A 17,535-nucleotide genomic window follows, 5' to 3' on the forward strand; every position below is an offset into this window, starting at 1 on the left:
GTTATCATGGAAGAGATGCCCTTGCAGCATTGAATCTCCCTTTTGTAGATAAGCACACCAGACACTGTACTGTAATCTCTCATGTTGTTCATGCAGCACATGCATGAGGGTTAGATGATAAGTGGCCTGCAACCCAGGAGCAAAAGCATATTAATAGGTTTGACATCCTAAATCAATGATTCTGCCCCTTATCACTGTTCAGTGTTGTCACAGGAAGTGCCCTTGATGTTGGAGGTAAAAGATAAGGGTTTGGGTTAGGGTTACTAACTGCGCACATTATCTATCAGCACCATGACAGCCATCTTGTCCTAACTCGAGATGTACTGACACCTTACATTCCTTCACAATAACTATTCTGAATCACAATGTTGTTCAGATTCCATCGCATTTCAAAAATAACAACTTAAATTGAATTTATCTGGTTGAACTAATATACTTTAAAGATGTGGTATCATATTTGCATACTTGCCAATGCTTTACCTTTCATCTTCTTCAAACTGCACAATAATGTCCATTCAGATCTCCACATCTGTTTCACACTTCAGTCTCTTTGTGCTCTGTATGTAGCAGCAGCAAGAGAATGGAGCAGAGATGAGTAGGCAGTGGGATGTGAAGGTTGATTTGTATTCATGTGACACACTCTGGTATGTAATCAGAATGACCCTACGTGCTCACTCACACACACACACACACATACACACATACACACACACACATACACACTCTTCCCTACCTCCTCCTCCTCCTCCTCTTCTGCCTCCTTCACCGCCCAGGCTAACAAATCTGTTTGGTCCTGAACCCTCCAACGAAGGAAGGAAGGAAGTTGTGAACGATCTGAGGCAGGAAGACCCCCGGGGCAGTAAACAGGAAAGACAGACAGAAAGAGACAATAGAGAGAGAGATGAAATACATGATGAGTCTTTTTTAAATGTGCTTTTAAGTTATGAAGAAACAGCAGTAGAAAATGCTAATGGAGGATTTTAGATTTGGATCAATGGCTGTTGCTGTCATTCAAGAGGAATTTTATTTTCTGATCATTTTTAGCCATGTTGCTTGAATTTCAACTCACTTTGACAAACGTGTTTCAATATCCTGACAACTAAGACCCCTGAATGGAAAGAAACTTGTCTGGGCAATAGTGGAGAGAACACAAAAGAAGGTACTATAATGGCTAAAATAGGGACATTACCATTAATAATTGATAACCTGAGACCCCATAGCAGTTCAGCAATTTAATTGTGCATGTGTGTTCAGGTCTTATCCTGAATTAATGCTTAAGAAATGGGCCCTGAATACACCCACGTGCAGAAAATGTGGTTAAAGTGCTTTTCCTTTTCATTTGAGTCCAAAGAGTACAATCACAAAACACAAAGAGCTGAGAAACCTAGCTGTGAAAAATGAATTAACAGCTTTTCACTGCTTTATTCTAAACTTTAGTTATTCCCTGATTCACTTTAACATTATGATGTTGGCTCACAAACATTGCCATGAAATTTAGTAGACTCATTGTCCCCAGAAGATACTCACTGCCGCAATTCCTCAACATCTTCCTATGTGTTATCAGGAGGCTGACACGTTTGGTGTGTTAGTGAAATGTCTGGGCACTGGATGGATATCCATTCCTAGTACTTGTCATATCGTGTTTCCCAGAGGATGAATACTAAATATTTTGGTAAGGCTAAACACAACAGGATGTTCTAGGCCAGATACATTTACAACCAGAGAGAAAATGTCTGGAACATTTAGGCGAGGGGTGATGCCAGAGTAGCGCATGCAGGGGGCAGGACATAACGGTTGAAAAATCTGAATCATGTGTTTGTTTTAATGCTTGGAGCACATCAACATCAACCTTCACCATATTGACATCTTCATATCTTCTACATGTATTGTAAGTTTTGCATTCTGTTGCCTGTTAGAAATGTAGTCAGCACGCCCACTCGCTCACTTTGAATTTTCCAGACATTTTCCTGCTTTATTTAGGAAAATGTGCGGACTTTATTTTAAGCCTCAAAGCAGCTCTGATGACTTTTAGGATCCACTTATATTTATTGACTGAAATTGAAACAGCTATTCATGGTCCCCAGAGGATGAAGAGTCTGTCGATGACTGGATTTTCTTTGAGTGCCACCATGAGTATGACAGTCATGGATTTTGAGCCTGTTAGATGGATTACTAGGAGATGGACAAGCTAAACAGGCTCAATATCAGTATGTTAGCATACTGGTGTTCGCATTTCGCTCCAAGCCTTGCCGTATACAACCTATATGCAAGCATGGGTGTGTTATCTAGTGTTGTTCCCTATGTCAGCGATGCACATAGAGTAAGGTGTGAAAAGAACCTCACTGCTTTGTGTGGTTTCCAGCGCTCATTTTTATACCTACTCAGCCACACATGTCTATACTGCGAGTCTGTGAGCAGTGAACTGTTCATGTTCCATGTGCAGACTGTGAAAACATTTTTTTCTCCTGGGAGCACAATGAAGTAGCTGTCTGTCTTGCTACCCAGCCTGCTATAAATATTTATGAAGAGGGAATCATTCAGGTTCAGTGCTGCCTTTGAACTGATTCATTTTGCTGATATGCAGATTGTCTGCTAAGTAACAATCACCTCTGTCCACAGGCCTCCTGTGACTAATAATTTACCTCTCTGCTAACCCCCCCCCACACACACACACACCCCCAAAGAGACACTTGTTGCCTCCCAGTAGCATGATGGGACATATTAGCATGCAGAGGCTGCACCCACATCATTGATGCACACAATCATCAAGCCATTTTGTGGGCTGCAGTGGCTGAATGTGACTGTCAGTCTCCTCTGTGATTTACATGCAAACTCTGCCAGATTGTCGTCGTTGGGGAATCGCTTCATATTCTAATGCCACGAGAAGACATACCGCCGTCGAGAGAACAGTTGCTGCTGCGCACGTGTTAGCTGTGTGGGCTGTTGCCTCTACTGCTGAGTTCAGGATGCAAACTAGCTTCCACAACAATGCCACCACAAGGTTTTCATTTGGCCCTTTCGGATCGGCCTGCCGTGAGAGAAGAATGAAAACCCCCGACAGAGTGGAGACTTGTTTGGCTCTGAATGTCGTCTCAGATTGCTTTTTTTTTGGACAATTTGTGTTTGGGTACATAACAGGTAATACGATGTAGTTCCTGCATTTGGTAAAGATCCTTACTCTGTCGTTGTCATAAATCAAGGAACAGACCTGGGACAGGTCGGCTGTGGCATGATGTCATTTTCCATCACTTTTCAGACTTTTGTAAAATTGCTTCGTCTGTCTTCAGGGAGCTTAAAGGGTAATGTGTTGTCAAAGATATAAAAGCTGATAGTGCACTTTGGGAGCAGAGTCAGAATAACAATTTCAGTTTTTGGTTTTATTATCATTCTCAGCATCAGCACCACACATAAACAGCAACACCAACTGTAATTGGTTCAGTGCTGTGTCATTGCAGATAATGTTCGCCGAGGTGTTGATGCTTGATTTTAGAGGACATACAAATGGCTTCAGTCACAACGACTGATGGTTTTACAAATGTCAGTTTATTTCTGTTTCGACTCCACCTCAGTGTTCGCCAATAAATACCACAATAAAGAGAGAGCATTTTGTGTTGCGTGGGGCGACGGTAAATCGTCAATAGCCTTCATTGCAGAGGACCATAAATACAAGCTGTCGGTGCAGTGCTCATATTTAGCCACGTTTGGTCACGATCAACTGGAGAGGAAACAACATGCAGTCAAGAGGTGTTTCACAGCACAGGGGCGGCTATTTGGGTTTTATGAGAAATAGGATGAGTGTTGTTTGCTGCCGGCCTGCACGGCTGTCACATGTTCGTCATGTTTGTCTGTGAGTGGGAGGTTGAGTGAGCAGGCTGAGGCCATTTGTCAGAAGAGTTATTTACATGTTTTCCCGGTGCAGCAAAGCGTGCTGTCATCTGAGCTTCGCACACAACCTTAGGGGTTCTTCACACGATTGGGCCATTTGGCAATTAACTGGCCTTTTTATTATGTGACGCTCGCTGTGTGTAGATTTACACAGTGGCTAGCTAAACGAGTGACCTCAATCTTACAATAATTTTCAAAAGTGATTAACTGGTTCAACTTAAGGTTGCCATTTGGAAATAGTGGTGTAGCGATTTTGACAATTTTTTTTTAAATGGCAGCAAATTAACCTCCTGCAAATAACTACTTTTGACAGACTAATGAAAAATGCTTTAAACATTTTGACAGTCGGTTAATATTTGAGTCCAGCCGACATCTTGTCTTTGCTTCACCACAGCCACAGTGTTTGCCGTGATTTCGCTGTTTTCCACTCTTTCCATGTCCGCATTTAATTAATTTCAAATCCATTGCTAACAAGAAGCGGAGCCTTGCCTCAGTAAGTTATCCTTCCTGTGTTCTCTTGTTCATTTTACATGTCCTCAAGTTAATTCCAGCTCTAATTAACTACCTTTGAAAGAAATCTGTGTGATAATTACCTCAAGAAGGTGGAACGGAAGCAATCACACTTTGCACAATTTATTTCCCACCACAGGGAAAACCCCACAGAGTCACTGCAACTGCTTCGTCTTTTCTCACCTTCAGCGTTCACTTCCGTTTGTATGGAAACAAAGCAGCAGATTGATATGTTTTGGTCTGGTCTGGTATATTTGCCGAAATACTATGAATAGATAAACCATTGCTGGAATAAATAAACACTTTGCCAGCATGATCCTGTTCCAGAGACACCAGCAGTTTATACTGCTCCTATCCAACCAGTATCAATCTCAAAACACAGATCAAGTTTAATTTACATACACACACACACATAATACTTGTGTCATGCTCTGGTGAGCATTTCCAGCCCTTAGACATTGTGGGGTTGAATTAAAAAACAAACTACAGTCTTGATAATGAAAGAGCTGTTATTGTGCAACAGTTTTAGTAAAAATATTGTAGGTTTTGGTCCTCTCTTGGGATTTGTTGTTGATTAAAGAATTATAGACATTTTTAATTGTATATGTGACTTAAACATCTTTGGACACCTTAAGTATTGCGTATGACATAAATGATACCTGACCATAATCATGATTCAGCAATGGTTGACCTGGGAGGTTTGAAGGCCGCTGCAGGAAAGCTTTAGATTACATGTTTTGTTTTGTCCTGTCTGTGGTGTTGTGATAAATTGAACCTTGAAAGTCTCCTATCTGATGATGATTAATTCATTTCTGTTCCCACCCATTTGGTATAATACTACTATTACTATTATGCCGACTAATCCATGAATTCATTATCACTCATCCTTTATAGAAGAACATGTCCATTCAGGTTGTACCAGTAAATCATGAGTGTAAAAATTCCTTTGAGGCTTCACATACATGGCACGTGCTCAACAACCCGAACCAATAACATAGATCGGGCAGCTGCTGTATGTGGCTTGAGAGGTGATACGCAAACAAAAGTACACGAGTACTGATCCACTCATTGTAGAGTGCACAGTTTTACCTCCCCAGTAGATATATGACACTCTTGGCTGTGTCACTGTCCTTATTGTGGGTCCGCTTGGTTACATTCGAGAGGGAATGGGCCCCATAAACAGATTTTATTGTTCAAGAAGAAAACAAAACACACAAGGTCATATGTCTGGAACTATGAATGCTGTGTCTGTTTCCTAGATGTGAGGAAGGAGAAATACATGATTTATACAATCCTATAAAAATGTTGGCAATTGTCATTTCACAACTTAGTTCAGAAAGTTTGGCTGACACATGAAACAACACACACATATACTAACGTCCATACTCAGAATGATAAAGTCGTAAACAGTTGTAAAGCTTATTTCCCTCCTGATACAAGTATTGAATTTGCTGCCTTGGCGCCTATTACAGGCAGCATTCTCCTCTGCTTCTGCTCCTGGCCAGTTGCCATTTCAAGATCCCCTTTAGCACAGGAAATAAGAGCAACTTCAGTGTTAGCAACCTACACATTGATTTATTTTTTTGGGACAGATCTAGATCATGCAATGATATAGTCATCATACGTGCTTTACTGTGTTTTTGTGGTGTTTTCTTTGAATCGAATGAATTGTTTTGTGGAATCAGTCATTTAATGACCTCACCTGTCCACATGAGGGCTGTCATTTTTCCAGCCTTCAAATTTGAAGAAATTTGACACGACACACGATTCGTTTGCATGTATTAGAATATGACCTGCCCACTTGACCCCTTGTCTTTGGTGAAGTCTAAGATGGGTGACCTTGCAGATTTGTTGCTGTTGTAGCCGTTGCATGGGGACAAAGATAATTATCTTAGTTTGTCACGCTGCAGTTTATGGGTTAGAGCCCATAACAGTTTCAGACGTCTCCTACGTTTTGGTAAATCAAATGTAATGTTCCCGACCCCCGGATCTTAGACACTGGTGGTGGTCCTGATATGATGATGAATGACTCTGCTGGACCCGGCCAAGGCTTTGGATGAAACCCCGGAGGAGTCTTGAGGGGAGGTCGGTTACAGCTGATCACTAAAATGATGGATAAAATTATTTTTTAAGAAGGTAAGACAACAACCAAACGATTGGCTGGATGAGATTGTGGCAGAATCTGATTAGTCTTTGAAAATTCCCACAATCAGCAGAGAGAGATAGAGAATTATGAGAAAGTCTTCCTGTTATGCTGGTTCAAAGGTTAGAGTGTTTTCTTTATTCGTGATGAAGGCCTGGTTAACAGATTCAACACTTCCACAAAACCTTAATGAGCGAGTGCATTGTAAAACCCAGGAGAGTAAAGCCACACTGTCTCTGCTCCTGTTGAGTACATGAGTTTGACGTCTTAACTCTGAGAAACAGATGATGCAGGTGTCACACTTGATAAATTGATTTGGTTGAATTAGCTAATGCACCTGCGAACTTCACCTTGCACGAACATAAACCATTTTTGCACATTTGCTGGGAGTGCAGAACGTCAGAGGGAAGGGACTTTGAGTAATGCCATCTGCGGTGACACATCTCCAGGAGAATCATGGACAGATCTTAGCTGCGGTGCCATATTTCTGAAGGAATAGAGGGATGTTTGCAGGAGAAACATTTTGTCAGACAGAACGTTGAAGTGTGTGAGCAGTGGGATTTAACTAATGTTCAAACGACACCATGCCATAGGGATATAATACTTTTCCATAAGGAATTCATGGACAAACTGGTGAATTATATGTGTTTATATTTTGATGTAGTGCCGTGCCCTTGGATGATCAAATACTGCACATTCTTGCCAACATGTTAATGAGATGGAGATGTGGATACAACTTTTTTTAGACTGTGTATTAAGGCACATTCAAAGTATCTGATATGAGAGTTGTTCTTTATAATCACCAGTTTGACCATTTTTATGTGATCAAGTTAATGTATGTCGGACTATTTTACAGTTTGTGTTGTATATTTTGCTTAATGCTCTGATTTGCTTTCTCACTGAGAGTTGGAGTAGAAGAACAAGAGTAAAGAAATATACTTGTATATTTTGCAAGACTGCAAACCATTTATATTGCCATCAATACTGGGATTAACACCGTTTTCCCAGGGTCTGTGGGAGTAGATTCAGCTGCCCTATCTTTATTAACAGATTTATTGTTTTGATTGGCCACTTTTCTGCCTGTCAAACAGTGACAGGACGGCTGCAGCAGAGCCGGGAAAAAAGCTGTAGCTCCTCTGGCCATGACTTGCTACACTTACGTTAGCTAGTCAACCTACTGAAGCGCAGCTAGTTTGTGGCAGCTGAGCTGTAACGTTCAGTGTGTGTGTGTGTGTTTGGGAGAGAGACAGACAGAGAGAGAGAGAGAGAGAGAGCAGCCATTTTATGTGACTGACAAAACGGAAATTTGCTGCATGGAGACTACACACGTCACATTCTGCCTCACAGGTCAGCTTCAGCTCTGTATTTGTTACTTTAGGAGAGAACAGTCAGAGCTGTGGTCGGTCGCCTCTATGTTCTGTGCACTATGAAACACAATGTTTTTAACTATCAAGACCCCTCAAGTAACACCTAATTCAAAGTTGAATAGAGAAGTGGGTCAGATTATGTGAGATTATACAAGTGAATCACATGTTCTTAGATAAAGGTATTTTGGTATTAAAATTATAAGTGCCCCAAAACACATGAAAAGCTGTATTAAAACACATATGCCAAGTTAACAATAATGCTTTTTATTTATGGTTCCAACAAACCTGCAATGAATAATTTAACATTTTGTGAGATTTAATAAAATCCAAGGCAAGAATAAATACTTTAGAACTAAGAGCTGTTATCAGTCTGGGCAATAACACAATATCAGTAATTATTGCGATGCAATTCACATCAACAATATAACTAAAGGCCAAAATGTGTTAAAAGAATGCTAATGCTTAAGAACAGGGAGGAGGTTTAACACGTAAAATAAATAACAATGTGACATCTATAATACATTTATTTGCTCAGCACTTATTTTAACAAGATTACAAAGTGCTTTTCAAAATACATTGTAAAAAACAGATGAATGAAAATAAAATGTATAGAGAAACCCAACAGTTCCAACAATGAGCAGCACTTTGGCGACTGTGGAGAATTGGGGAAACCTCTGGCAGAACTCAATGTGGGCCGGCCATCTGCCTTGACCGGTTGGGGTGAGCATGGTCAAACCTAATGTGCTCAACATGTATTTAGTATTTAATATGTCAATTTATTAACACAATTAATGTGCACTTTAAATTGTTAGTACTTCTAAATATCCTGTTTGAACAGAGTACATTCTAAATAAGTTACTCACTACTTGAGTAGTTTTTAATGAGATTATAAGGGTTTAATAGCTAAGAGTTGATTTGAGGTAGATCTAGACGTCTGTATTTAGTGTCACACATATATTATAAACTGTATAATTTGATAAATACAGAATTTTTGGTCAAGAATGTTTAAAGCTAAGTCAAGGTCTGATTTAATTTTTCCTTCTGCATGGACAAAGAAAAGTTGTGAAGGGATCAGACATGAAAAGCATAGAAAATAGTCTCATTTCATTTCCCATTTCTCTTGAATAAATCAAAGTTGGTTTAATAGAGAGAAATGAGGTAGATGTTTGGGGGGGGGGGGGGGGGGGGGTAATGTCTAGTGCTCCATTCAGTCCATAAGCAACATCTCAGATGATAAAACCTCTCTCAGAGGCCGTTGGGCCTTTTCATCACAAAGGTTACATAAATGCAGTTTTTAGAAATGCTCTCAAGTCAAAAATTACATTTTTTCCTCCTCACACTTCAGCAAAACTCCATCTCCCACAGAGATGTGTTCTTTTGAGTGCTGTGGTTTGGGCCGAGGCCAGGCGTTCCCAAAGGCCTCATCCATCTGCCACTGGAGTTTGATCAGATGGGTTTTTATTCCATTTCATATTGAATTAAAAAGCAGCACATAATACATAGGATCCATTCTGGGTTATCTTTTCTCGATTTTTAAAGACTTTTACCCATGACTCATCATGCCCTTCCGTGCAATGATTTTATTTCAAGGGTTCTGACGTCTGAAGCAGTGTTGTAATGTGAGTGTAGCCTTTGCGGTGCAGTGGAGGGTCAGAGGCATCATGGGAGATTTGGAGCTGTACTGCATCTCAGGTGGTTGAGCAGGTAGTCACCCAGTGAAGACCTGTGCTCGGTTCCCCAATAAAGTGGATGCTCAGCTATTGAAAGTGTGTATAAGAGCCAATGTTGTGAATAAATCGTTGCTCACATGTTTCGCTCCATCAGAGGAGGCCTCCGCTCCACCCCTCTGCAGCTGAGGGTGTATAATTTGATATGACTGGGTCTTGATTACTGTTTTCTATTTAAGGTGAGGAAGAGACTCAACTTAGTGGGTAAACACATTTGCTGTCAGTTCTCCACTGAATCATCTAGTGCTGACTTCTCATCACTTGCTGATTCGTCCCCCCCCCGGAAGATTGCAGTTGTCACTGCTCTGTGTTGCTTTTGCCACAGCAGAGATCACATTGTCGCCAGTAAATCTCGCCTTTGAATTTTGATTAAAGGCGAGAAATCATGTTGGATCATGTCAGGTCTGTGTTGTATGACACCATAAATTGATCCAGCGTGGCCAGCCCTGCTGCTCCAGCACCAGCTGTGCTCATAAAGATTTGAACATATATTAGTATGTATTGATGTTGGTAACTGCTCCTGTTCATATATCATCAGAGATCAGATAGATGGCTGTATGAACAGAATAATGAATAAACAAATCATTGTTTTCCAAATGATGGTGGAGCGAGAGGTCACGTTTGACAAACTCATTTCCAAACACTTGAGAAATGAAAACCAAGGTTCAAAACAGACTCTTGTGTGTTGGTTTGGTGGTTCTGAGCTGATGTAAAAGCTATATGTGGAACTCAGGTTTGTTAGTGTTGTTGAAGCGGAGCAGATTTCCAGTTGATTGGCTCTCAGTAGAGCTCACACCACAGCCAACGCTTAACAGTCCTCTAAAGTGCAGTTGAGTTGCACCTAATTACACAAACTCATAGATATCAGTCCCCTAATTATGGCTAATTTATTTCAGAATGATAACAAATTATTTTCAGGGTAAACTTAGAATATTTTGAAAAACATCCTCTGAAATGTAATATATCCTTATATAAATATATTATTGGATCCGCCCCCTGATATGGATCTGCACCAACATTTAATGAGTCCTCTCCTGACCCATACCACATCCTTGCACCAAGTTTTGTAAAAATCTCTTCAAATGTTTTTTGTGTAACCTTGGTTACAAACAAACAATCAAACAAATACAAGTAGAGGTACGAAAACATAACCCCCTCGGTGGATGTAATTCTAGCAGATTTATAATTTTAGTACGAAGAAACATTACTGTTGAAAACATCTGTTGATTGTGAACCCTCAAGAAAGTAAAATCTGTATAAGCAACATATATAGGCTGTATATTTTCCCAAATATGTTGATAACCATGGCTACACTTTGTGTGTCATCACGAATGCAGAAATAATCCCAGGTCAAGTGTTTCCTCATTCAAAATACTAGTAATGTTTTCAACCACACTGTATCCTCCTGTAATATTACAGGCCAGCCATTAGGAGCTATTAACAAGGGGAGAATCTTTTCCAACAACAAACCTTCCTCACGATCATGTTAGGATTCAGAGGGTGCACGGAGAGAAGAGGCTGAGAGAGAGTGGGGCATAAAGGAGCTGAGCTAATCCATACAAAACAAGATAAAAAAAACATTTGAAATAGAAGAAAAAATCAATATCATGTGGTCAACGACTGACTGCTAACAATATATCCATGTACGGGCATGCATTTGCATTAATATTTCACTCAGTCAAGTACATTATGTTTTCCTTTGCAGCATAACAATCACTGGTCAATATTATATTACATCTAAGTCATATATCTGTAACTGAAGCCCCACATTTTCACTTTTGAACTGTTTGGTAACGTGTCATTCGTCTCCTATTCCTCCAGGTCCAGTAGCTGTGATAAGTGGTGAGGAAGACTCTGCCAGCCCTCTTCATCATGTCAACCACGGGATTATTACCCCCTGTACTCTGGACGCTGGTCCTGATGCAGTTGTTATAGGGATGACTCGTATCCCTGTGGTGGAGAACCCTCAATACTTCAGACATGGACACAACTGTAACAAGCCATCCACCTGTAAGTAACATTTCTCTTTGTTAGCAGTCCATTGTGTGAATGTGTTCCTCATGTCTACTGCTGACCATCCCACATTCTTTGGTGTCACCTCGGTAGAGATACAAAGGGCCCCTTGGACCAGCTTGATGTGGTTAGGTATTTTAAGTTCATAAGGCGCATTAGAAACCCAAACCTCCAGAGCAAAGTGCAACATCTGGGCGAAGAGCCAGATATCAATCACCATGTCTTTATGTGGCTCATTCCAGCCGGTTCATCTCCATTGTAATCTGCTGTTTATCTTTAACAATAAGAAGTGCCAGGGCCCTTGGGGCAATATTGTCATCTACAGAGCCATTGTGATCATGTGGTGTTTGCATATGCTGGCACAGCTCCAGACTTTTCATCTACATCTGTTGACAAAAGTAACCCTCTGGTGTTCAGACAGCTCACCCTCCACCTCACCTCACTCACTCTCTCCCGGGACTTGACACTTGTTGGGGAAAAGACAAGACAACTTTAAGGCCTAATTACTCACAATTACATCAACTGCCCAAGAGAATCAGCAGAAAACAACTGGCACCAGCTGTTTCCCCAACTGGATTCAGTCAGGGGGAAACGCTCTCCTCCGGTCCCAATGGCAGCAGACAAGATCTGAGTACCCTGGTCTCCATCAGCTTCGAAATGCATTGTTTACATCTTGGCTCACTATCAAAATCGCCGTTGGTCAGACTAGGATAAGTTGACTTGTGAATCGGAGCCAATGAGGAGGAAGGAAATTCCATTTGGAGGTGTTAAATAAATGACGAGTCATATGTATTAGGAATAGCATGAATTGTTAATGGCGAGCCAGTGACTGATTTATAATGTCTAAAGCCTTGCACAGGAGATCTGATTGTGAGCTAATGAATAAATGACAACGGGCACAAATGAAACTTTCTCCCGATCACAGTGAACCTGTAATTTAGAGTCAGCATAGAGTCAGCATCCCCAGTCCTTTAGTCGTTTCTTTTTAGATTTAATTCAGAGTGCACGCCTGAAAAAAGAAGCTGTAGGAAATCGACCCTGAATTCATCACAAGGTCATAATGGCCACTGCTTTCTGCCATGGGCTGGAAAAACAAAATGGCTCTGAACGCCTTCTGCCTCTTGCGATCGTTCACTGAATATGAATATATGCTTCCCCCTCAGGACACACACACACATACACAGGGAAAGGAAAAATCTGTGTGTATCCATGTGTGTATATCTACAGTCTGTGTGTGGGTGTACGACAGTGAAAATGAATCTGTGCATGAATGTGGATGTAGGCATTCTGTTAGTGGGGCTTGTAAGGTAGAATCTATTTCCCTCGGGTAGCCCCAGGGCCCCGCTGGGTCCCCATTGTCCGGCTGGCCTCTCAGCTTCTCTGTTCTACGGCTTCACATGTCAACCAGAGAGCTTCACCCAGCTCACACACTGCCCCGTTATTGATGGTTTGTCACCAATCCATAATGTATTCATTCATTTCCTTGAAAGCTTCTTATCCAGCGTGCTTCCAGGATGTCACACAAACATGTAGGTGCACACACACACACGCACACACTTATTCTTACCCACATACATCGGTAGTTCAAGTTGCTCCCAGTCTGCTTCCACCACTGGTCTTCTGGGGAATTTAAAGTGTTCCTTACTGTTGGGTACTGTGCATATGGAAACCCTCTCCAACAGTCTGCTGCTGCTTTCTGCCATGCTGGCTTCTGGTAAAACAGCTGTATGTGATTGGAAATCGCCTGCTGCATGAGTCACACCAGTGATCCCAGCATGTCTCACCAGATGTATTATTCATGAGTATTTGATCTTCAAGTCAATCCTGCCAAATATATACCGTATGTATTGTTCGGTTAAATAGTTAGTAGTCAGCTGAAACAGAGCGCACAGTAACAGAATTGCTGCCGTCAGTTTCTCACTGCACAATAAATAAAAATACATAAAAATCAACCAATCGCAGTTGTCCTCCAGCTGAACCGAAGACCTGTAAACATGCATTTGTAAACAAGCTCGGCAGATTGAGGACATTACAGCAGAGCAAAAGAGTTGTCATTCTGATGCCAATTTAAAAACACGGCGTGCATGCAATGGGTTCATCTTGGGGATGGACCAGTGGCCTGGACTTATTGCAGCGGTAAACAGACGATCCGTGGCTGATTAGGACATTCGTTGAGATCAGCTCTTTTTTTTTTTTTAAGCTGAGCAGAAAAAGGCCAATCCTCGGGAAACGTAGTGGCATTAGGGAGATAAAGGCAGAAAAGGCAAAGGACAATTCTTTAGCCTAATGACAGATCCATATCTAGCAGGATCCGCCGTCTCATAGCGAGTGGCTTTGTTTTATCGTGGCTTGCTCTTTTAATTACAGATTTGTCACATCCCACTGGCCAAAATTAGACAATAGCTTTTGATGTCGGAGTGTAGCGCGTAGCCTTTCATTATATCCACGTTATTAGGGATATCACATGTGGGCACAGCTCGGTCAAAACCCACTCTCTTTCCGCCCTGCTTTTAGTGCAACAGAAGCATAATTGTGCTCAAGGTGATGTTTTTGAAGATTAAAATGTCTCCAGCAGAGACAAGGAGTCACCAATTTGGTAGCTTGAAAGCTCAGCAAGTGAGTGGGAATGCAAAGCAGATTGAGTGAAAGGCAGTTAAGTTATCGTATTCCAAGGCAATGATTCCATGAATTGTAGTTTGAGACAGAACACCCCCAAAGGCAAAACAGTTGTGAATTAAAAAAAAACAGTTTAATTTCTAACTGAAGAAGTCCAAGATGGGTTCTTTAAGCTCGGCCCAAAATCCAGAAGCTAAACAGAAACTACTCAGTAGAAAAGAGCTCCAAATACTCATCCACACATACAAAGCAATGTGTTCTAAAATTGAATTCATTAAAGAGTAAATTAAAAAGTGTTTGCTTCTGCAAACACGTTTAATTGGTTTGCAAATCTTTGCAAAGCAGAGCAGTGGCAAGAAGCTAAAAACTAACTAGAGTCAATTAAAATACTCAACCATCACTCTGTTTTTGGCTCCTCCAGAAAAACTGGATGTAACAATGTCACTTGGTATTTAAATACCAACATGAGATTTATTATGGTAACATGAAGAAAAAGAACACATGACCCATTTGGTTCGAGCATGAACACTGGAGTTAAGGATTTCTTCATGAGAGTTGCATGTTAAAATAACACTTTGTCATGGGTGTTGACACGTCTGCACCACAGTGAGGAGTTCATCAATGAGCACCCACTTGACAGTTTTATAACAGCAGAATGAAACAAAATTACACAGAATTAATTATGTCAAAATATAAATGTATTTATTTATTTAAACATATATTTATAGTGTTTCTGTGATAAAAGCTCAGGCTGGATAACATGCCTCTCTTCTCACAGGTCAAATATAACCATTTTGTGTTGGGAGCATAGACTTTTAAAGAACCTCCCCTGAGTAGCAAGTGTAAAGTACTTAGTGCTTAAGTGTACTTAATGCTTAAACTTTAATCCAGCAATAACACAGAGGTTGTGCCCAGGGAGCAACTATTGTCAAAAGGAAATCAATCACTACTTTACTCTATATATATATAAATAAACAGCAAGCTTTGTGGTATAGACCCATTAAGTCTTCCATATTAAGTAAATAGGGCTTCATGAAATAAATAACCACTTGATTAAATCGTGGGAGGAATTAATGAGGACGGCACAGGGGTGCACTGTCGCCTCACAGCAAGGAGAAGCCCCACATGAACCTCATGGCCAGACACTGCCTGTCTGTGTTGAGTTTATATCTGTTCTCCCCATGTCTATTTTAGTGCACTTAACTGAAGACTCTAAATAACAGTCGGAGTTAAAGTTAATGGTTGTTTGTCAACCCAGTGTCAGCTGGGATTGGTTACAGCCCTCACATGACCCTCGAAGTAATGGGCTGATGATGGATGGATGGATGGATGATGGATGGATGAATAAGGTACAAAAAGTAGGAAATAATGATTTCATTAAGGCACTTTTTTTTGACAGTTTTGCCACATATCTCCACCCTCTCATCATTCAGCCAATCGCATTCTCCAGCTACTCTTCAACTAGCTTAGCAACTAATACCACATTAACCATTAGATACACAGTATACAGGAACACAAATTAACAATTCATTCAGATTTATAAGGTTGCAAATGCCACTGAACCTTAGCTAGTCATTTTATAACTAAGCTGGCTAACAAGCTTGTGTTATTTACCCAGCATCACCTTAAAGAGGTTGATTCAGAGTCAAACATTGAATGGGTTCTTCCCTGACTCAAACCACATCCTTCCACAAAGTTCCAAGGTAATAACAAACAAACAAATAGACTGGGGTGAAAAGATGATGCATTTTGTTTCATAATGAAGAATAGTTTTTTCTGTATGTATTAAATTAATTTGTAATGTAATCGACAATTGACTTCATTACTTGATTTCTTGTCTTATTTATTTGTCTGGTATTGAACATTTTGGGAATACATATTGTGTCACATATGTAAATGCTAGAAATGGTCTTGGGAAATAGAGATAAAATGACGTCGCACATTTCTGACTAAACATGGACATGTTTTGGTACCTGCTAAATCTTCACCCATCCGTTAACATGTCATAGATCATCCCAAGAAGGGAGAGAACTAACATAAACATATGGAATATTACTTAAAAAGCCTGAGAATTTCAGAATCAACACGCCTAAGATGGTAACATTTCATAATGGTTTATAACCATGTTAGAAAGATCCATTAGCTGAATATACGACAATAGTAGCAGGTAACGTCTTCATTTCTAACATAATCAGACTGACTAAACCAGTCTTAGCCGGCCATAGGTGGCTGTTCTCACAGGTCTGGGTGTTCAGGCAGGCCAGGCAGCTACAGAGACGCAGGCCGGCAGTCAGCCAGCAGCAGCAGGTTAGGAGAAGATACCCACTGAGAGTCAACTATAAAGCCTGGTGTTCATGTCACAGCTGCCCAATGATGCTGAATGACACACAACCCTTGTGCTGCACTGAATTTAATCGCAGAGAGTCTTTTGTATGCTACTAGCTGCTGGATGAGTGCCTCCCACCTCACTAGGAACATCCTGTGGTGCTCTTTGTGTAGACGGGCAAAGGGTTTAAGTACATTTCTTTTTAAATACATTTTCTTTTAACCTTTCCTTTCCATATGTTAGTTAGTCCTAGATATGTACTAAGATATCTCAGAGGAGAGATAATTATAAACTAATTAGTTTGTAAACCTGTGCATTTTGAAAATCAGTATGTTTCTCTTGTGTTTGCAACATTAATCAGGAAATGTGTGATTAGTCATCAGTCCTAAACATTCATAGATGCTTGAGTTTAATAGGTTTTAATTAAAAGTTGTAGCGGTAGTAGTGCAGTGGTAATATTTTATAAGTACTAACCTAATGGTGCAGTGAAAAAAGTTTATGGCTGAAATTGAATAACTTCATGTCCAAAGGTACTAAACATTGAGCATCTTATTGTTGAAGTATCAACCCTGCAAGACATGTTTTCGGTGACCAGGAGACTCACATCGATCGACCCACCACACACACACAGGGAATCTGTCAGGAAAAACCACAAGTACACAAACATACATAAATCTGAGAGAAACACAACGTCAAACACACATAAACACCCATATACTCACACTAGAGAGAGTTGGCAGGTAGCTGTGGTGAAATGCACGCACACACACACACACACACACACACACACACACACACACACACACACACACACACACACACACACAGAAGAAAGCCCTGAACAACATCTGTGCTCTACCAGAAGCCTGACCTGACTAGCTGAATAAATCTTGGTGTAGCGTTGTGTCTCGGCCTCCAGGGAGAATGCTCCATGCTGGCGTGGAGTCC

At 40.7% G+C, this 17,535-nt stretch overlaps 1 protein-coding gene across 1 annotated transcript in view; it reads left to right on the forward strand.

Annotated features, from left to right (window-relative positions):
- The window catches only part of ntrk3b (neurotrophic tyrosine kinase, receptor, type 3b), a 167,064-nt gene that overhangs the window by 112,960 nt on the left and 36,569 nt on the right, over positions 1 to 17,535 (forward strand). The window contains 1 exon segment of the mRNA XM_053428471.1: positions 11,454 to 11,642. Within this exon segment, the coding sequence (XP_053284446.1) occupies positions 11,454 to 11,642 (189 nt within the window).

This window comes from Pleuronectes platessa, chromosome 1, assembly GCF_947347685.1.
Source record: "Pleuronectes platessa chromosome 1, fPlePla1.1, whole genome shotgun sequence".
Classification (NCBI taxonomy): domain Eukaryota; kingdom Metazoa; phylum Chordata; class Actinopteri; order Pleuronectiformes; family Pleuronectidae; genus Pleuronectes; species Pleuronectes platessa.